The sequence below is a fragment of the Fistularia commersonii genome, chromosome 17 (assembly GCF_037954325.1).
Source record: "Fistularia commersonii isolate RoL2024-O1a breed Wild chromosome 17, RoL_Fcom_v1.0, whole genome shotgun sequence".
NCBI lineage: Eukaryota > Metazoa > Chordata > Actinopteri > Syngnathiformes > Fistulariidae > Fistularia > Fistularia commersonii.
Window position 1 is genome coordinate 8,358,463 of NC_141300.1, and position 21,199 is coordinate 8,379,661.

Consider the following 21,199-nt stretch of genomic DNA (forward strand, 5'->3'; position numbering starts at 1 on the left):
AAATAGCACTGTATGTGAGGTTCAAGTGTTGTGCCGAATAATGTAACCTGGTGTATGCGTGAAGAAATATCAAATTTTTACATGCTTTTGTGTGTTTTCATTAGATCATATATGATCAATATTCAAATAATAAATATATATATATATGATAAAAAAATGGATAGGATCAGGAATGAGTCTATCAGAGGAACATCACATGTTAGATATTTTGGAGAGAAGGTCAGAGAAGCCTGACTGAGATGGTTGGGTCATGTACAGAGGAGGGATAGAGAATATATTGGTAGACGGATGCTGGAATTGGAGCTGCCAGGCAAGAGGTCTGGAGAAAGACCAAAGGGAAGATTTATGGATGTAGTGAGAGAGGATATGAAGGCAGTTTGTGTGAGAGAGGAGGATACAGAGATTAGGGTTAGATGGAGAAAGTTGACTCGCTATGGCGACCCCTGAAGGGAAAAGCCGAAAGAAGGAGAAGAAGATATAATAAAAAATAACATACATATAAAACTTTTTTTTATATTATAAATAATTATTAAATAGTATTATAATGATGATTAATTAATTAATAATAAATAATTTATATTATTTATATCTATGCATGTATGTATGTATGAAATGACAGGTGGAAGCCATGCAGGTGGTGTAGTTCTCTTTTCCGTCGCTGGAGAAGAAGAAAAAAATGACGGGCGGCTGGAGTCCCTTCTTTCGTCGCTAGAGGGGGGGAAAGACGGCGTGCAGCCCGATGGGGCAGAGCAGGGGTTGGCCTTGAGGAGGGAGGACATGCTGATTTCCAGACGGTTTGGCAGAGGGAGCGGAGTCGAGAGAAAGCACGCCGCCCAGACGGACTCACGCCAGCAGCCTCGCAGCGGATTCCGCGTGGTTTAGTCTGCCGGCGTCGGACCGCGAACATCAAGCGGAGAAGCACCCGGGAAGTCAGTTGGGAGGCTCGGCGCCCCCCACCCGCTCCTCAAACCCCCGTCCGAAAGAGGAACAGGAAAAGAGAAAACTCCGTGAAGAATGTCGGGGGTAAAGAAGAGAAACTCCAACTCGTCGGTAAGCCGGGAGGAGGACAAGCAGGTGACGGAGAGGATGCTCACCCCCGGCGGCGGCGGGGACAAGGCGGTGTCGAACCAGGGTGCCGAGCCGGGTAGCCCCGCCGGCAGAGCGGAGGGAGGTCAGGAGACCGTCGTCCTGGAGCGGAACATCACCCTGGTCAACGGAGTAGCCATCATCGTGGGCACCATCATCGGCTCGGGTATCTTCATCACACCGACCGGCGTGGTGAAGGAGACCGGCTCGGTGGGCTTGTCCCTGGTGGTGTGGGCTGTGTGCGGGGTCTTCTCCACGGTGGGAGCCCTGTGTTACGCCGAGCTGGGGACCACCATTAGCAAGTCCGGTGGCGACTATGCCTACATCCTGGAGGTGTACGGCTCCCTGCCGGCTTTCCTCAAACTCTGGATCGAGTTGCTCATCATCCGGCCGTCCTCTCAGTACATCGTCGCCTATGTATTCGCCACGTACCTCCTAAGGCCCCTGTTCCCCGACTGCCAGCCGCCCGAGGAGGGGGCCAAGCTGGTTGCCTGCCTCTGCATCCGTAAGTATCCCGATGTAGCCGCGTGTTGCCTGGCCTGGATGATGCAACTCAACGGCGATGCTAGTAGTAGTAGTAGTAGTAGCACTTAGGGTGTGTGTGTGTGTGTGTGTGTGTGTGTGTGTGTGTGTGTGTGTGTGTGTGTGTGTGTGTGTGTGTGTGTGTGTGAGCCGCTGATTGTGTGTTTAAAACGAACACACCCCGCAACCACCCGGAGGCGTCACTTTAAATTGGTAATGTATGTAGGACACTTGTGAAAATGAGCGTTAGCACGAAACATGATAAGGACTTTATTGACAAAACATCGTCTGTTCAACGAATATGTTTATGTATGTGTAAAATAAATAAAAAATCCTCTTTACTCCGCCTCGTTTGCTTGTTTTAGGATGATGAAACTTTGTAAACGGTTGATGCCCGTTCTTGTTTTACCATTTAATGCCGAATTTACTAAATCGCACTACGTGAACTTGTCATTCTACCCATTAGCTCTAAAGTCTCAAATCTATTTTTATTATTCGTATATATTCTTATAATGCCACCAAGTTCACTGCTTCTAAGAGTAATTTAAACCCTTTTTTCAGAGTTATTAAACCCTTTTTAGAGTTATTTAAACCGCGAAACCCGTGCGATTAACGAGTCTTATATGAGTATTCAAGTCTTTCAGATGTTGTTTTCAGCCTCTTTGGACTGTTTCGATTCACAAAAGCCTGCTGGAACACCGGCAGCGTGTGGTTTGTTTCTCAATCGGCCCTAACAGGATTAACTCTAGATTATCAACTGCTCCAGATTGTTCACCCTAATCTCCCCCGGTCAATTTTTTAACTGCCACTGACTCCAGCCATCTTTCATGGAATCATGTATACTGGCAGTACTGGTGTGTGAGCTGGCAGCCAGTGACCACAGGCCTAATCCTTACCTGGACTGACGGATAAACTCTTCCTGAGACCTCATGTCATGTCTAAAGAAAGACAGAAAGGCTCACTACCGTGTGTGTGTGTGTGTGTGTGTGTGTGTGTGTGTGTGTGTGTGTGTGTGTGTGTGTGTGTGTGTGTGTGTGTGTGTGTGTGTGTGTGTGTGTGTGTGTGTGTGTGTCACAAGCCTGCCATACCTTGCGAGTCTGTTGTGTCCGTGGTGTGTGTAACACCTTAGGGTCTGAGTGCCAAACCCTCCTTTTGCAGACATACACACAACCTGACCACTGATCAACAGATCAACCCGATCATTTTTTTTGTTAAAGTTATTTGTGCTTGGTTTGGCTATGTTTGGACGCACAATTTGTATCCACACGTTCATGTTTTTGTGAGGACCCCCCCCCCCCCTGTGCTCCAATGGCATCTCTCATTTTGCTGAACTCTTTGCAACACAGAGCCTCATTGTGCTTTGTCTCGTCTATTGTGGCGCTGACCTGATTTAAGAGCTTTGAAGGGACCTGCAGCTTTAGATAATCACTTTTAAAGAGGTCCAGTGTTAGGGGCTGCTTCACCGTCCCTGCTGATGGAGAAGAGGTGGGGTAAAAGTACTATGTGTGTCGGTGTAAAAGGCATAAAGGTATAGTGGACACACGCTGCAAGTATCTCTTAACCTTTTCTATAATTTCTTCTCAGAGGAAGAAACTTCACGAGGACAAAACTGCACAGAACACCTGTTTCATCCATATGCCATCATCTAAAGTCTGACTCTCTCTTCTCTGCAGTCTTGTTGACCTTTATCAACTGCTACAGTGTGAAGGCAGCCACCAGAGTGCAGGACTTCTTTGCTGCAGCCAAGCTCCTGGCACTTGGGCTCATCATAATCATTGGCTTCGTTAAGATTGGACAAGGTACACAAACTTGCGTATACATCTCCATATTTACAATATCTCTGTTTATATTTATTCATGCGTCTTGGATGGAGTACACAGTGGTATGCAGAGAGCTTCATTACTGGTGGGGCAGCGACTCCTCTGGAGGCAGATTTACAATCGTAGGATCTCAACTTTGGATTGACTAATAGTAGTGTTTTCTAACTCATCAGCCTTCCTCTCTGTCACACACACACACGCACACACGCACACACGGACACACAGACACAGACACAGACAGCACAAGGAGCGTGTTTAGCACAGAAAGACAATTCTTTTATTTTGGCAAAAGACCACGGATTGAGCAAATTTGCTATGTGACCACTTATGTTTTCTAAACAATTCATAGTCATTGTAAAAAAATAAATGGATAGTGCCATGCAATTTTCAAGTTAAACTTTTTGTTCTTTTTAAAACTTCAAATTCTAGTGCTTTAATCAATTTTAATACAGGTTGCTCATTAGGAGGAGAAAGTGAAGAGAATAATTCACTTGAGGTCACATTTTATTTTGAATACTTTTTTTTTACTTTGTCTCGTCCAATTTTTTTAAAGAGTTTTTTGATCTTACCTTTATTTGCATACAAAAGTCCATGCGCCTATTTGTCTCCACAAAAAGAAGTAAGTCTTTTTTTTATTTTTATCTTTATTTTATTCTAGATTGCTTATAGAAGGGTGGCAAATACAAGTGCATGCCAGCTTATGTGCGCTCCCCTCAGATGCTTCGCAGTGCTGTCTGCCTCACCTTGTCTATTTTCTCCGCGGTTATTGTCCGATCAGCAATAATTTTACGTCGCTTTGGAAGTTCTGCCAAATGACCGTAATCTAATGTAATAATTCTGTCACACACGCCCATCAAGGACATTGCACAGACTGTAGAATGTCATGTTGTCATCCATCCATCTTCTACTGCTTATCCTGCACTTGGGGATGCTGGATCCCTATCCCAGCTGTCATCAGGCAAGAGGAGGGGTACATCCTGGACTGATTGCCAGTCAATCCCAGGGCCTCTTACAAACACAGTCAACCATTCACTCACTCATTCCAACAATTTTCCCAATTTTTTTCAATTAACCTGCTGCATGTTTTTGGACTGTGGGAGGAAATGGGAGAACCCGGGGAAAACCTACGCAGGCACAGAACACAATCATTCCACAAACATTACTGTATATTTCTAATATGCTGAGAAGCAGGTTAGAGCTTGCAAACCAGTTTATGAGGGACTGCGGGGAAGTGAGGCTTGCAGTTGCCACACTCCTGGCTGCTGTCCTGGATTTGACGGAGGAATGCGCATTTACTTAAGAACATGTTTAAAGTTATTGGAAACACACAGAAAATGCATTAACAGCACTGATTGGGGGATAATATAATTTATTTCATATTACCATAATGAGTTATTTTTTTTGTTTTTTTTTCATGATAAGGCTCTGCCACCCCTAACTGCACATCACTTATGCAAACACCTGTGTTGGTCTTGTCATGCAACAGATAATTCATATGTTCAAGCAACAAATTTGCCTATACATTTTTTTAACATGGCATCAGTTTGCTTAAAATGTAGACCAGCAGAACAGAGCCATTCAGTAAACGTCAAATGGTTTTGACACCAGTCATTTCTACTTTTAAGCTCTGACATTGCTGGTGTGGTATTTACTACTTGCCCTATATTGGGAGATGGTTTATATGCCTTTTAAGCTGACACTCTTTCTATAAAGTTGACATTAACCACAAAACTCAGATGAAAAATGTCTTAGATTACTATGAATTCTAACTGGTCTGATTTAATTTTAATGTGCTCAATGTATGTTTTCTTTGACAATAATGTCATATAATACAAAGTAATACAGTAACAAATTAATCCAAATGAGGGAATTTAGTTTGAGTGAGCTTGTTGCACAAAACATACTCGTCACCCAAATAACTTACAAAAAACACTGGCTTTTTAAAATACAATGAATTCATTCATATTTCAGTCATAATCAAGACAACATAACATTGCTAAACCTGATTGTTACCAAATTCCAATATAGTCATCTCTTTGTCCAAACCGAATCTCAACCCAAATGATTCTTTTTACAATATTCTATTTTAACTGTGTCTAATGTGTGAGTTTTTGCTTCCCTCAGTCAGAGCTAACTCTTTTTACAGCCACAGGATGTGAAATCAGCCAAAGGTTACTAACAGCACAAAACATGGCTATTAGCCAGAACGTTGCCATGAGAAACAAGTCATACCAAGACCCAGGCCAGAGTGTCCGCTCTTGGCCCTTTCAGGTTAAAACTCAGACAATTCAGGGTTTATTGCGGAGTCTGTCATCAAGCGGGAACCAAACGTAAGAGGTCATTGTCTTCCATGCATCGAAAGCCGTAGAACTTCCAGCAATGGCAAAAGTTTGAAAGTTGGCACAATCTGGCTGAAGTTTTAGGGTCCATCAGGTTCATGTCACAGAAATTGCGCTAGCAATGTGCATGGTTTGCATGAGTAATTATCGGAAGTGTAACACCCTCCTCGTTTATATACATGAATGAAACAGAGTGGCTGCGCAACCAGGTAGCTGGAGGCTTCCGCCACCCCTGCTGTCTGAGTGGGATTGCTGCCAAGGCATGCTATGTGCTGATGGCTGCCTCCCATCCTGCTCTCAGAGATAGAAACAAAAAAAGTAGAAAAGGTATAATTAAGTCCACAGATGATCAGAATGAATCTTTGCTCTGATGACAGAGGACAAATCCCCTGAGACAAGCCAACTCACCCCTTGCCGAGTGTATAGATTCAAACTTAGTCTCCAAATACAGACAAGAATTAAAACACCAGCAATGTTAAAGATGTGTAGCTTGAGACAGCTTGCTTTTTCTGGCATGTCAAAGTGGGAGAGTGGGAAGGTTCTTGTTCTGGGAACATTGACCATCCATATGATCTTATACTGATTAATATAATCCCCAACTCAGGTCTCTGTTAAGATCAATATTAAAAGTCACTGTTACACTGTGAAGGTTTTAACTGAAGCAAAATTTCCAATGCAGTGCAAAAAAATGATTATTTTCTTATTTTCTTAAAAAATGCATAGTTATTCAGAAGAGGGTCAGTTTTCTTCCCCTTTTTATTTCCTGGCAAAAAAATATTTTAAGTAGTAGTCCTCCTTTCCTGTTTGTTGATGTTTTCTCATTCAGACCAGCAATAGGAAAGAGCAAAAACTAAGCCAGAGTTGCAAGCCTTGTGGAGTGGGTGTTAACTCAGAAACACAAATACTAATGCATTTTTCCTATCTACTAAGTGTCTGAGTGTTTTTATGGATGAAGCTTGATGCAGTCCTGTCTTAATTCTTGATTCCCCTGCTTATCTGGAATCGGGTCGCGGGGGCACCAGCCAGAGCAGTGTGGCCTAGACCTCCCTCTCCCCCGCCACATGATCCAGCTCCTCTGGAGGGACCCCAAGGCATTCCCAGGCTAGCCTGGAGACATAGTCTCTCTAGCCTGTCCAGGGTCTTCCCTGTGGTCTCCTCTCAGATGGTCATGCCCGGAATACCTCCCCCAGGAGGCGTCCAGGAGGCACATCTTGACTAGATACCCGAGCCGCCTCATGTGACGCATCTCTATGCGAAGGAGCAGCGGTTGTACTCCGAGCTCCTCCCGGATGACCAAACCTCTCACCCTATTTCTAAGGGAGAGTCCAGCCCCTTGGGGGAGGAAACTCATTTTGGCCTTTTGGTCACTACCCACAGCTTGTGAATATAGCTGAGGGTGGGAATATACATCAACCTTGTGGCTCAGCTCCCTCCTCACCATGACAGACCGGTACAGAGTCCGCATGGCTGGAGACGCCACACCGATCCGCCTGTCTATCTCCCTCTCCATCCTTCCCTCCCTCGTGCAAAAGACCCCGAGATACTTAAACTCCTCCACTTGGGGCAGGACCTCTTCCCCAATCCAGAGTGGACATTCCACTTGTTTTCGGTTGAGGATCGGACCACCAATGTCCCCTGCTTCGGCCACTGCCCGGCTCACACTGCACCCGACCCCCTTGGCCCATCCTGTGGGTGGTGAGCCCAGAGGAGCTTGGAACAACACTTTAATTTAGGCCAAATCTGAACCCTTCTGTCAAAATGCACAGGAGAAATACAGACTTCTCAGATCAGGCAATGTTGTTAAAAAATTTTAATATCCAATTTTGTTGCAAATTGTTGTCTCAGAGTCCTGTTCCTCCCTGACAAGATTTGTATCTAGTGTGGTATTCAGGTGCTGTAGCCCAGCAGCCATGAGGTTTGATGTCACGCGTGTTAAGAGATGGTTTTTCTGCATTTTGTGGTCAAAAAGACTGGATATTTGAGTTACTTGTGCATTCCTATCATCTTGAAGTACTGTTGCTGATCTGCTCTTTGGCAAAAACAAGACATTTTTTGCTCAGAACAGAAGCTCGCTGGGTATTTTCTCTTTCTGACTGTTCCCTGTTAAGCCAAGAGATGGTCAAGCGTGAAAATTCCAGGACATCAGCTGTCTCTTATGACACTCATACTGGCACATCCTGCTCAAATCAAAGTTAAATTCAAAGTCACTTAAATCACATTTCCCCAACATATTTTGATGTGCACTTTCAGCTTAAGGAGCATCTTGGCTGTATTTACATGCAAACTGGTTCGGCACTTGTGTTAATGTTTTGGCACGTATAATTGATGAAATGGCCAGTGTTTATCCTTAAATAAACAAACAAACAAGCAAGCTTGGAAAATTCCAAAAAACTTTGGTTATACTATCATGACATGTTTTGTGTAAATATAGCTGTGTGTGTGTGTGTGTGTGCGCGTGTTAGCGTGCGTGCGTGCACGTGTGTCACCTTAAATGTTCTTTTTTGATTGAGGGTCATAGATTCATTTAGCATCACTACCTCACGGCTTTGTAAAAATGGCTTCAACATTATTAATAATGTCTTTGTTCCTGCAGCTAACTACATTTTTTTAATAAATATCTTAGTTGCCGATATATTTAAATATATTCATCAACTGGGACAGTGAGACTGGCTGTCACACTTGATAAAACATACTTAGCTTCCCATTCGCATAAAAAGTTGAATTTCTGTAGTTTCCAGAAATGTGTTATGGTATTGTTTTTACATCTTTCTGATGAATCTAAAATCCAGTCATGTGGTTCAAACCCCTTCATCTTGGTCTACTTTGAGTTCTCCTCCTGTCTCCAAAATAGTAACAGGTGTGGCATCTACAATTCGTTCTTTAATCTCCATAAAGTTTAAACTCTGCCTGGTTAATACTCCTTTTTATAACTGTAGGGTAAAGAGTAATGCTAATTTGGAATTCTAAATTCCATTTCCTCAGTCTTCGTTTCAACGCAAGTTTGAGACAGACTGACCAAGACACACACACACACACCTCTTCATTCTTCCATCTCATTCTCTGTAATGTTACTAAACATGTTCTCCAGCTCAGTAGCTTATAAGTTCAGAGCCCTCTGGTGTCTCAGATTAGAGAACAGTGTAATCGTATTAGTTGCAGTAAAGCCCTGCTTTCTCAAGCTGACAGCTATTCACCTTGTTTGGAGTAGGAACCTGCAGACTGACCTCTTGCTGACCGCAGTTTTGTCTCGCCTTACTTCATCTGAGTGCTTGATCATACACCTTGTTGTTGTTTCGCAAGTCTGCATTTGTATTAAATACAGTCATGTTCTGTGTTTTCACAGAAAGGGAGGAAAGCGTTATCATGTGGTTTCACTGTATCTCATTCATAATTCATAGTTTGTCCTTTGTGTTTTTGTGACATTACATTATATTTTATTCAAAGTGACTTACAAAAACTGCTTTATATCTTGATCATGTGTCACAGATAAAGTCTAAGTTGCAGAATGGGCAATGTTGAGGTGACAATGATTCTTGAGGAAAGGATTGAAGTGATGCAAAAAGTAACGTAACAGAAATATTTGATTTACAAAAATGAATAATTCAAAACTGAAAACAACTGTTCAGCAACCATAGCCAACATTGATTATTGGAGTATTGGAGTATTACAGTTTGTGGTGATTGATGAGTAGTATGACCCTTAAATTGGATTGCAAGGTTTTTGCTGATGCCCAGCAGCATATGGAGGTTATGCACTCTCATTCCATCAGTCTTCAACCATAGCTTGGGACATTGAGGCTTGGATTGTAACCAAAAAACAAAAACCAAACCCCCCCAGCTTATTCACATCTGTCTTCCTATTCTATAGGAGCTGTAAGAACTCTGATAATGTGCTGTCCTCTTTTGATTTTGAGTGTTAGGTGAGGAACTCTGTTGTTCAGATAAAAAAAAACACAATTAACAAGTTATCTTCAACAGTTATTTCAGATATGAAAGTAGAATGTGAAGATGGAAAAGACTTGAGTATTTGGTGCTGGACTTTTGGATCCTGGAAATCAAATTTTGAACATCGAATATAATTGCTATTATGATACATAATGGCAATCCTGTTTATGAATTGCAACAGGTTTGCATGTAATGTTGACATTTTATTCAACCTGTTACAACTTGTATGTTAGAAATACAGATACCCTGAAATAGACCTATTTAAACTCTGGCAATCAAGTCTTTTGTAGCCGATCAAACGTTTTACATAATGCAACTCAATGCCAGCTTTCTGTAAGTCTTACGTGCCTCAACAAGGATTCTCTCTTTAAAAAAACAATCTTTCCTTTTAAATATTCTTTTGAAGCAATTATTATCATGCTCAGATTTTTTTCAGCCTTAGATTGTTCAAAGCCTTGTAAATATGTAAGCTATTGAAACATAGACCAAAACTTTCCTTTTTTGAATGACTTGGAACTATTAAGAAATACCAGCCACTCTGTAGATGGTGTCTGGAGCTATGGGTTGGTGATACAGTTTCTCTCCACTAGTATGGTCCAGTTAATCATGTCCTTTTTGGTTGATATGTATAACAATAGTATGTAGTTTGAAGAACTCGACTACCTAACTCACTTTACTGTGAGTCCACAGTGAGGGGACACGGCACAATCCCACGCTGCATATCGCTGAAGGCTTAAGGCTAACCCTCACAGTACCAACACAGCCTGGGGTTGTTGGTTTAGTAACCGACGCTGTGTCTGAGAATGCATGCGCATGTTGCAGAGCGCAGCTCTGCCAGGAATGTGACTTGTATCCCCCAAAACCACCAGAAATGTAGGGGTCTGAAGGGGGATAGGAATGATCAAAATGTCTGATAAAGCTACAGAAACTGAAGTGAAACGCTTGCCCTTGAGCAAGGCATCAAACCAGCTATTTCCCTCAGTCTCCCCTCTGTCTCCTACTACTTGTATTCAAGTTTAATTGGCCTTTGCTAGAGGTCAGTCCAGAGTTAGGACACAGTCTGGGTCAATTATTGACTGTCTAGCCTGACTAAATCCCCTTTAGATTTCAAGCTTATTACTGATCCACATACTGGAATGGAATTATGCTCAATGTTTTAAGGCAAATACAGTTCTAAACATCATACATTCCCCCACCGGCAGGCAGAATTACCTGCAGATTTGGGCTTTTCTTTGACTTTCTCATTGCCTCCTGTGATCATTTCCTCCCTTATGCCCTCATCTTTAGGTGAAACAGATTCTCTTCTCCCAGAAAATTCCTTCAAGGGGTCCAACTATGAGTTCGGAAGCATTGGCTTGGCACTGTACAGTGGACTGTTTGCATACGGCGGCTGGTAAGCCATAACTTTGTCAGGATTAGTGTTAGCAATCATTTTCTATGATGTCTTAACAATGCCATTGATCTACTAGTAACATGATCTTATAGAAATCCAGGATATGTACAATACAGGATATATCTGTGTGTGTTTGTGAAATTAAAAGAACAGGTAAATATATAGTGCCCATCCATATGTAAAGATATAATGCCCATACCAAATTCAGTGACACTGACATATCCTGGACACATACACATACCATCACCCTCTTAAAATAATCAGATTTTTTTCAAATTTTTCGGGAAACACAAAAAACTGAACCATTTGACACACTCTTGACATAGATAATTTCTACTTAAGGGATAGAATGGCACAATCTGTTTAACTGAGGATGTAGGCAATTTTGCCAGAGGTGGTCAGCATCGCGAGGAGATTATTTAGGCAAAAAAACATTTTTGTAGACGATTATTTAAAGAGGGCTACGATACACACATGTTCCCCAAATAGTGTTCCCCAAATAACATTAGTATTTACCTTAGTCTTTCAAGACCAACAAGTGTTAGACTCGTGCATTTAGTTAAAGAAAATATATAGATATGTATGATAATCAACCAGAAATCACTACGCCTCCCTGTATTTCTCAACCTATCATTGGATTATGATCGAACCTACACCTCAGTTAAGATAAGATAAGATAAGATAAGAACAACTTTATTAATCCCTAAGGAAATTGTTGTGCCAGAGTTACAGAAAATATAACAGTAATAAATAATAAAAAGAAAAAGGCAGAATTAGAAATAAAAATAAACTATAAACTATAAAGTGTCTCAGTGAAACTATAAAGTGTCTTAGTAAACAAGTGATAAAACTATAAGTGTCTTAGTAACAAGTGAGGTAAGGAGTGCGCAATAGTATGATAAAAGGAAAAATTGTAGTGTAGCTGTTATGAAATGAAATATTGCACAGAATTAGAATTAGTTTTCCCATACTCTTCATTCACATTAGACCACGACAAAAGAATCATCTTATAAAGCTTGACAGTTTATGCCTCCTCTGCTTCCAGGAACTACTTGAATTTTGTTACTGAGGAGATGATTGACCCTTACAAGTAAGTATTAATACACCATTTGAGGTGTACATAGTATTAAACAATATGAAAAAAAAATAATAGGGACTTCAGTCGCAGAACCACATTTTGCTCAAGCTCTCATCATCCATGTTTCTTCTTCAGAAACCTTCCTCGCGCCATCATCATCTCTCTGCCCATTGTGACAGTGGTGTACGTGCTCACTAATCTGGCCTACTTCACCACACTCTCCCCTTTCCAGATGCTCAACTCAAAGGCGGTGGCTGTGGTAAGCGCCTTAGGCTGCATTCTCTCTTTAAATATAGAGGTCTTTGATGTTAAATAATTATCCAGAAGGTCCGAGGCTGCTATGAAAACAACTGATTTTATTCACTCCCAAATTATTTATAAACCTTTTAACTTTTAAAAAAATTCAACTAAATACATGTGACCAATAAAGGAAGTGTGTATGTTTCGAGACACCAAGGACCTGTTTGCTGAACAAGTTTAGTATGCTTGGTAAACACTGCATCTTCATTTTGACATGCATAGCTTTCTCAAGGAAAATCAACTGTTTAACTTTTGTAAGGGGTAAAATATGTCAACAGCCATTGAAATGTGGAAGCTGCAAGAAGTGTGAAGATGGATAAGGGTGGCATAAGATAACTAAAAAGCCAACATTAAAGAAGGAAGGAAGACCTTTTAATGTCACAGTCAGTTATATATTATTAAGGAGATACACATTGCTGGAAACTGCCCGATATTTAAATGAATGTATAGAGATATTCTTACTGAGTATTCATGAGTCTTTCAGAGGAACAGCACATGTTGGATGTTTTGGGGAGAAGGTTAGAGAAGCCAGACTGAGTAGATTTATGGACATAGTGAGAGGATGTAGAGAGGATGTAACCCATTTAGTGTAGGGTTATGAAAATAGGTATGATTTTTGGTGAAAGTGAGATTACCTTGGCTTTAGGGTTAAAAGAGTCACTAATTTTGGACCTGTCACATTAAAATTATTTATCTGTGTGTGTCCTTAAGGATTTTGGTAACAGTCACCTGGGTCCAATGGCATGGATTATCCCGGTGTTTGTAGGTTTGTCCTGCTTTGGCTCAGTTAATGGATCTCTGTTCACATCCTCCAGGTAAGAGACATGCAAATTTGTGACCACATACACACACACAATATGGAAAATGCAAAGTCTTGGATGATATCTGTCAATGTAGCTTGTCGTGCCTGCAAATATATACATGTGAATCATTAATTCTAACTTACTATTACTATATTTGCCTCACTTGCAGGTTATTTTTTGTGGGTTCCCGTGAAGGTCACCTCCCCACTCTGCTGTCAATGATCCACCCCACTCTGCTGACCCCAGTTCCCTCACTTGTATTTACTGTATGATTCCTCTTATTTTACATGACACTACCTCCAAAAAGCAAAAATCAGCTGTATCACTACATGTCAAATATATTTATACACTTGGAAAAACATTAATGCAACCTAAGAAAACCAAAATGATCTCTCTCTCTCCCTCTGCAGTGTTTGATGACACTACTCTATGCCTTCTCCACCAACATCTTCTCTGTCATAAACTTCTTCAGTTTCTTCAACTGGCTCTGCATCGCCATGGCAATTGCTGGCATGATGTGGCTCCGTTGGAAGAAGCCTGAGCTTGAGAGACCAATAAAGGTGATGTAAAATGTTATTTATTTAGGGTCAAACTCAAAACCGTTCTCTCTCCATCTGTTTTGCATCCTATTATATGACCTGTTGGAGCAAAGGCGTGTTTGAAGTCCCATAGCTTTTGGCTACATGTTGATGAATTTAGAAGGATGCAAGGACTCTTAAAATGTTCAAGGACAGTTGGAGACTCCAATGTCTGACTTGGTCACAATAGCTCCCGCTCAAGTAACCTTTGGCTGTAGTAAATGGCTCTCTGTCGTCTCATGCAACCAACAAAGATCTATTCAGTGCTGCTAACTCAAATGGAGACTAATTGGAGATTAAAGGACAGAAGAAAAGCTGGATACTAGTCAGCTTGTATGTGTGTGTTTTGTGTGTGTGTGTGTGTGTGTGTGTGTGTGTGTGTGTGTGTGTGTGTGTGTGTGTGTGTGTGTGTGTGTGTGTGTGTGTGTGTGTGTGTGTGTGTGTGTGTGTGTGTACACATGTGGGGAAGAGTTCTGTGTCTCCTGACTAGCTGCAGGACTCAAAACACAGGACAATTGTGCTATTGTTGCATTTTGTGTGTGTGTGTGTGCGTGTGTGTGTGTGTGTTGTGCGTTTGTGTGTGTGTGTGCGTACGCACGCGTGCACATTCCCCTTTGAGCCGCCCTTTTTGGCTTCCCTGACTTCACTCATGCACTCACTGGCATGGTGTTATGAATCAGTTAGCACAGTGAAGCGAAAGAGGCAGATTGATGTACTGGCTGAGTGCAGTGCGTGTAAGAGAGAGACAGTGGTCTCTGTGTCTTTCTTTTACGCTCCAGCTTTTACTTTTTTTGCTTCCTTTAGTTTGCTTGTCACATTCCTCTTGCTTAACAGTTGGATTTATCTTTACTAATATGTCTTTGTTTGACAGTACTGTATGTCCGTAGCCCAGAGGATCATTGACAACTTTGTTCACTTCAAGTCCAGAGTATATCAATCGAAAGTGTCTGCAAAGAATGTCATCCTAATTTAGTTTCCCTTGAAAATATTTCTGAAATGTGTCAAACATTCAAAATAACGTAATAGTAAGATCTTTTTCATTTTCAAAATGTTGATGCAACAGTATCAATGCTGGTGCTTTTGAAATATATATTAAAAACAACTCAGCCACACAGGGTTGATGATCCTCTTTTGATTTCTGCTTGAGTGGTTAGTCTTTGGATTAAGTGCGACAACTAAATGGCTCCCTTTATATGTTCTCCATAGAGCCTGTGTTTCTGAAGCCTTTTTCTTCGCCACGCAGGTGAATTTTTTACTCCCGGTGAGTTTCCTGCTCGCCTGTCTCTTCCTCGTCATTGTCTCCTTCTGGAAGACGCCAGAAGAGTGTGCAATCGGCTTCGGCATTATTGCAACCGGATTACCCGTCTACTTTATTGGTGTGTGGTGGAAGAACAAACCCAAGTGGCTTTTGAATGGAATCTGTAAGTATTAAACTCAAATATGTCTCCCACGTCAAGTGTCAGTTCAATAGTGCTGATTGCCATTTTGTATCTTACAGTTTCCATGACAGTCTTTTGTCAGAAGATGATGCAGGTGGTGCCTTAAGAGTCCCGGCCTTGCCTTTACATCATTGACGAACCTTTGGGTTCCGACTCTGGCTTCTGTTGACATCGCTCAACTCCCTTGCACGCAAGCATGCGTACCTACCTACCCCAACCCCAGGGTGCTGACGAGGAACTGATGCAGACTGGAACCTGCAGGCATTGGGGGCAACCACAGTCATGACCTAATTTCCTTTTCAGTTCAGAAATCAGTTATTAAGAGTATTATCATTTGTCACTGACAATCTATTTTTAGATTATGAATTGTTTTTTTATGACTTTTAATGGATTGTTTTAACCTTCCCATCCCCAATAACAAACCTTTGGTCTTTAGCAAGCTGTGCCTTATGTGACTGTTAGCTGTGTTTATCTGTGGCTGCTGTCAGCCTTGGCATTTACCTGCAAACAGCTGGAAACAAATCTTTGTAGTCTGAAAGGTTATGTTTTTTTATTGTTTTAAATCCCCTAGCACCAACTTTTTACTGTCATGATCAAATCAAATTCTGCTTTCAAGTAAAAGTTGTTGTGGAGTATGGTCATTACAGAGATTTGCAGTTGAATCTTTTGTCATGCAGTTATTTTTAGCACTGTCAGTGTTATCAAAACTGATGTGTTGATGCTGTGTTCACAGTGTAGCTTGTGACCGTCTTAACTTTTTCCTTTGTGTATGTTCTTCTGTAACTTTTTTGGAAGCTGTCTATGAAGCTGCAGGTAGTCAGTGAAACTTTGGGTAACCCTTGTTTAAAAGAGATTTTGTTGTATTCTAAAGTCCCATGGTTATCAATTGAATAATTAATGTCAAGGTATTGGCACATATTTGGACAATCATCCACCTCCCTACTGAAATATAATGTTGACAAAATTAAATGATTGAAGTTGTAGGGCCAATTTCCAAGAAACTTCGTAGCGAGCATTTAAGATCACTCACTGATAAGTGTTTCGTCCCAGAGCAATTTCTTGTCGCTCATATATCCTTGAATCACACTCAATGGAAACATTTGGAATTAAACATATGTGTCCTTGAGAAATAAGCAATCAAAACTATTTGCAGCAAATCGTCAAGTGGCTCGTGTGTCAGAGCACTACCGACAGAATGCATTGGGGTGTTGGTTGCAAATGGTCACATTGTGCATTGGTTTCTGTAGTATTTAATGTTGTTATGCAGTGTCACATTGACTTGCAGAAACAGCTCCCACTTGCTCTCTTTGCTGACTCCACCTGCAGACCCGAACCAGATATATACCCCCATGGATGTAGTAGGTGTACCAGTTATGCAGAATTGAACATTTTGGCATTTCTGAAATGGTGGCCTGTGAGTACCACAGCCCCTCTGACACGAGAGCTCTGTATGTGAGAAATGTCTGTTTAAATCCTGGGTAAAACGCTCCAGAATAGAAAAGCTGTTGCTTTAATCCAGCATCCATCAGTATTTCTTACAGGAAAATGTCATGATCACACAGACATTTGACTTCCAACATGGATTCCAAAACAATTTCTTTTACTTTTTTCAGTGATTTTCATTGTAACTTATGTTGTTTTTCCTTCCGGGAACCAGTGAGAGGAAGATTTAACTGCTGTTAAAACACTCGAGTCGGATGATCAGTAAAGTTATTCACTTCTGTTGTGATTGGTGTATGTGGGTGAATGGGACACAAACGACACTCCTCCTTTTTACGTCTCGCAGACACTTCTGACATTTACATTTTATGGTTTCACAATGTTTATCTTTTTTTTTCTGCTTTGTTTTCATTTGAATATAATTTAATGTGATGGTTTGTGTCCCAAACTGTGAGATGAGAAAGTCGTTGAAAGGTCAAAGATTATAGAATAAGCAGACACAATGTGTTGCAGCCTTTGATATTATGAAGTATTGGTTTTTCTATTTGCATTTTTCCACACAGTGTCATGAAGGAATGAGCGTTATTGACCGTGTCAATCTCCCCCTTCCTTGTTGTGGGGATATGGTTACCGTGGAGATGACCCTGGTGGATGCAAAGGTTGTTAAAGAATATGTTTTAGATGTAGGACCTTTCTAACACTACAGCCATCGTTCACAGGCGATGGGAAACTAACCTTAATAGGACTGTAGAGCTTATTTATTTATTTTAGGAAACTTTGTTGTTATTTAGTCCCTCTAGTTTGTTAACAGTGCATTTTTTGGAAAATGCTTTACAAATAAATCTTGAGGGTTTTTTTCATTCCTGTGTTCTGTTGTTTTTGGCTTGTATGTTTTATTGTCCACCGTGTTTTGTTTGTTTTTCATTCACTCAGAAACAAATTGTGACTTTATCAGGATTAGCACAACCAGAACTAATTATTTTGATGCGTTTGATTTTTAAATGTGCAAAAATCAAGGTCCTGCTTCAATTAGACAACTCAGATGGCTTGAATTCCATTAACATGATGTATTGCTGTTAATATCAGCACATCTCACTGTCTGGATTTTAAATAATTGCTTTAAAGTGAGACTCCTATGATAAATCCACATTTCTTGACTAAACCGGTCTAACACTGGGGAACGGTGTATGATAAATGAACGACCAAAACTAAATCATTAAAAAGAGTTACTAAAACATTTTTAATGTGATTGTTTCTATTTTTAATGTTTTTACCATGTTGTCCCATCTCTAAGGGAGGGCTTGGAGGGTATTCTTCACATCTTAGTTTTTTGCAGTATTTTAAAAATGTTCTTACCTGCTTCGTCCCTCTGTGAGCTGCCACCTTACTGTGGTGGAGGGGTTTGCGCGTCCCAGTGATCCTGGGAGCTATGTTGTCGGGGTCTTTATGCCCGTGGAAGGGTCACCCAAGGCAATCAAAGTCAGCATCCACAGAAAGGGCCAAGGGGATCGGGCTCAGTGTGAGCTGGGTGGTGGCCAGAGTGGGGGACCTTGGACTACCGGGGACTCCCTCGTTCTATCAGGGACCTCAACACTCATGTGGGGAATGACAGTGCAACTTGGAAGGTTGTGATTAGGAGGAACCCCCCCACAATCTGAACCCGAGTGGCGTTTTGTTATTGGACTTTTGTGCTCGGCATGGATTGTCCATAACAAACACCATGGTCAGGTATAAAGGTGTCCATATGTGCACTTTGCACCAACACACCTTTGACCACAGTTCTTTGATCAATCTTGTGATCGTGTCGTCGGACTTGCGGCCACATGTCCTGGACACAGGTGAAGAGAGGGGCAGAGCTATCAACTGATCAGCAACCGGTGGTGAGCTGGCTCCAACGGTAGGGGTGGATGCTGGTCAGACCTGGCAGAGCCAAACGTAATGTGAGGGTCTGCTAGGAACGTCTAGCAGAATCCCCTGTCAGAAGGAGTTCCAACTCCCACCTCCAGCAGAACAACAACCACGTCCTGAGGGAGGTGGGGTGCCTCCTGGACGCCTCCTGGGGGAGGTATTCTGGGCATGTCCATTTGGGAGGAGACCACAGGGAAGATCTAGGACACGCAAGATGGATGGCTCTTACCTGCTTTGGTCTATTGCCTATAGTAAAAATGCAAAGTTGAAATTACAACGGTTGTATTCTTACTGTAGGTCGACTGATTTGTTTATAACCTTTGACTAGTAGGTAGACGAATGAAAGTTATAACCCCCACCTCAGTGCCCTGGTGAAGATAACACTTAAAATCAAGTACTTTGATATGTTGTTTCATGATTTGATCGAAGTGGAGAAAGTACATTTAATGATAAACGTATGACAGGCATGCTAAGATGGTCCTTTTTCAAAGCTATTTTTATTCAATTGCTCATCTATCTTATTTTTCCATTGTTTTTGAAGAATTTTTTAATTTTCTTGAAACATTTTGGAAGTATCTCAGTGGAACCAGCTGAGCAATACTGTATACATCACCATACAATGATTGCTCAGCGAAAAAATATGCATGAAGTGAGTTGAGCCTGGAGTCTTTAACCCTGGACCTCAAATAGCCATCAACTGTTTTTTTCTTCCCCTGGAAACGTTACACACTCGCCCTCGTTTTTCTAAATCATATTTTATGTTGGCATGTACTGTGTAGAATCATCTTGCCGACGGCCAAATTATAGGATGTTGCTCAGAACAAACTTTATCTTTGTTACCTGTATTAAAACATGCCCATTGTCGCTTCTCAAAGTTTCTGGCATAACCAATGTGTGTATGTGTTTCTATTACACGATTTTAATGTCCCTGTTTAGCTTTTTGAGAGAGGAAGATTATGTATTATCAAAAACTGAGCCCTACACACCAAGTTCTTCTGTAACCTCTGTTGTATGCAGGATAGTATTTATTGGAATAAATATTTATTTATATTTGTTTATCAATGATATTTTATGTATTTATATTTAACAAATTAAAAAGAACTGCCTCTGTAAAATATGAAGTCAATATATGCATTTTGTGAACCAGCTTTTCCTGTATTGCCACATGACCTTTGCTGTTGTAACTGTTTAAACTGTTTTTCATGGAAATGGCAATGAGACCAACCCCTCTGTGAATTAATGGTGGATTCATTGACTTTGATTGGGAGCTAGTTTGAGCTACCATGACTTTGATTTTGAGCTCGTCATCAAGATTTTTGTAGAATCTGGTTTCTGCAACCCATAAAGACAGATTGTCAAGTTCGGGTAAACTGTAGGGGAATAGAAAAAAAAATTGAATATCATGTTCTTTTTGCACGTTCAACAAGTTATTTAACCAAACTGATAGAGTATGATTGTTAAATCAAGCATTTTGCAAAGCCTTGGAAAATATATTCAAGAGACTGAAATGTAATTGCATGTTGAGAAGTAGTTTTTAGCCAGCGTGCATAGGAGGACTGGGGCCTCTGTATTCATTCCACAGTTTAAGGCAGAATGCTACAATCCTCTTCAGAGCTCCACATGGGAAGAGTGTTGAAGATTGTGTCCTATGATACCTATCACATACAGGCAGTTGCAAAATTCTTTTCAGTTTGAGTTTGGGGTGAGGCTATTTGTGAAATTCTTCCATCCATCCATAGAAGATATAAAATAGGCCAGATATGTGTGAAGTGGAAATACAAGTTTATTGTGACTTTATGCTGGAGGTGAATATTTTTATAGAACTCTCTCTTTGCTGACAATGAAAAGTGAAGAAGCTTTTTGAATGACAGGTGGAATGTCTTCAAAAAGAAAAACAAAGTCGTAGAACTTCTTTACGTCGGTTGCTGAGGTCAAAATGACACTTAGCTGAAGAATGTTGACATGCACAAACAACCTAATTACCTCAGGTATTTTCAGTACTTTCTGGAAGCCTGACAAATATGTCAGCAGATTATCAGCCATCAGTTTTAATCTCTACAAACCCATAACCACAGCTTTTGAACGACCCAATCACCTAAGCCTCTGAATGTTATTTTTGTTTACTATTGACTTTTTGAGCTTCATGTCTTTTTACTATTTCTTTCAACCACGCTGCTAAATTCAGTGGACAAACAGCCAGATAAGACCGCAGACTTAACTTTTTAATTTATAATTTAATAGGTACTGACATTGAATACTAAGGATTTAAGTTTAGATAGACATCAGATATATTTAAAAGAGTAAAAGACGATCTCATATGTTACAATACTGTATTCTAATGTCTATGTTTGCCTTCTTAAGACATTAGTACTCAACTACTGATTTGCCTGTTTTCCTACACCCAACGTTGCCTTTTATTTGGTTACCTGCTCACAGATTAGCTCCCCACCCATGCCTGGGGCCTGAACGCTTTCCCCAATCTGGGCAAGACGCACTGCCTCTGGAAGTGTCAATCATCTGCCTGCATCTGAGTCATCCTAAGGGGACCC

The 21,199-nt window shown here is 41.0% G+C and overlaps 1 protein-coding gene across 1 annotated transcript; it reads left to right on the forward strand.

The window, feature by feature from the left end:
- Positions 1 to 738: 738 nt before the first annotated feature.
- On the forward strand, positions 739 to 17,602 carry slc7a5 (solute carrier family 7 member 5). Its single transcript, XM_086163502.1, has 10 exons — positions 739 to 1,591; positions 3,282 to 3,407; positions 10,999 to 11,104; positions 12,150 to 12,194; positions 12,318 to 12,441; positions 13,194 to 13,297; positions 13,455 to 13,551; positions 13,696 to 13,845; positions 15,107 to 15,284; positions 15,362 to 17,602. The coding sequence occupies exons 1-10, from the start codon at positions 1,015 to 1,017 to the stop codon at positions 15,406 to 15,408; spliced, it is 1,554 nt and encodes a 517-aa protein (XP_086019628.1). The 5' UTR covers positions 739 to 1,014; the 3' UTR covers positions 15,409 to 17,602.
- Positions 17,603 to 21,199: the final 3,597 nt, after the last annotated feature.

Excerpts from the sequence above, each read along its gene's own strand:
- slc7a5 (XM_086163502.1), top strand. The coding sequence starts at position 1,015 with ATGTCGGGGGTAAAGAAGAGAAACTCCAACTCGTCGGTAAGCCGGGAG. Across the intron at positions 12,442-13,193 it reads ACTCAAAGGCGGTGGCTGTG|GATTTTGGTAACAGTCACCT; the intron begins GTAAGCGCCTTA and ends TGTGTCCTTAAG. Across the intron at positions 13,846-15,106 it reads AGCTTGAGAGACCAATAAAG|GTGAATTTTTTACTCCCGGT; the intron begins GTGATGTAAAAT and ends TTCGCCACGCAG.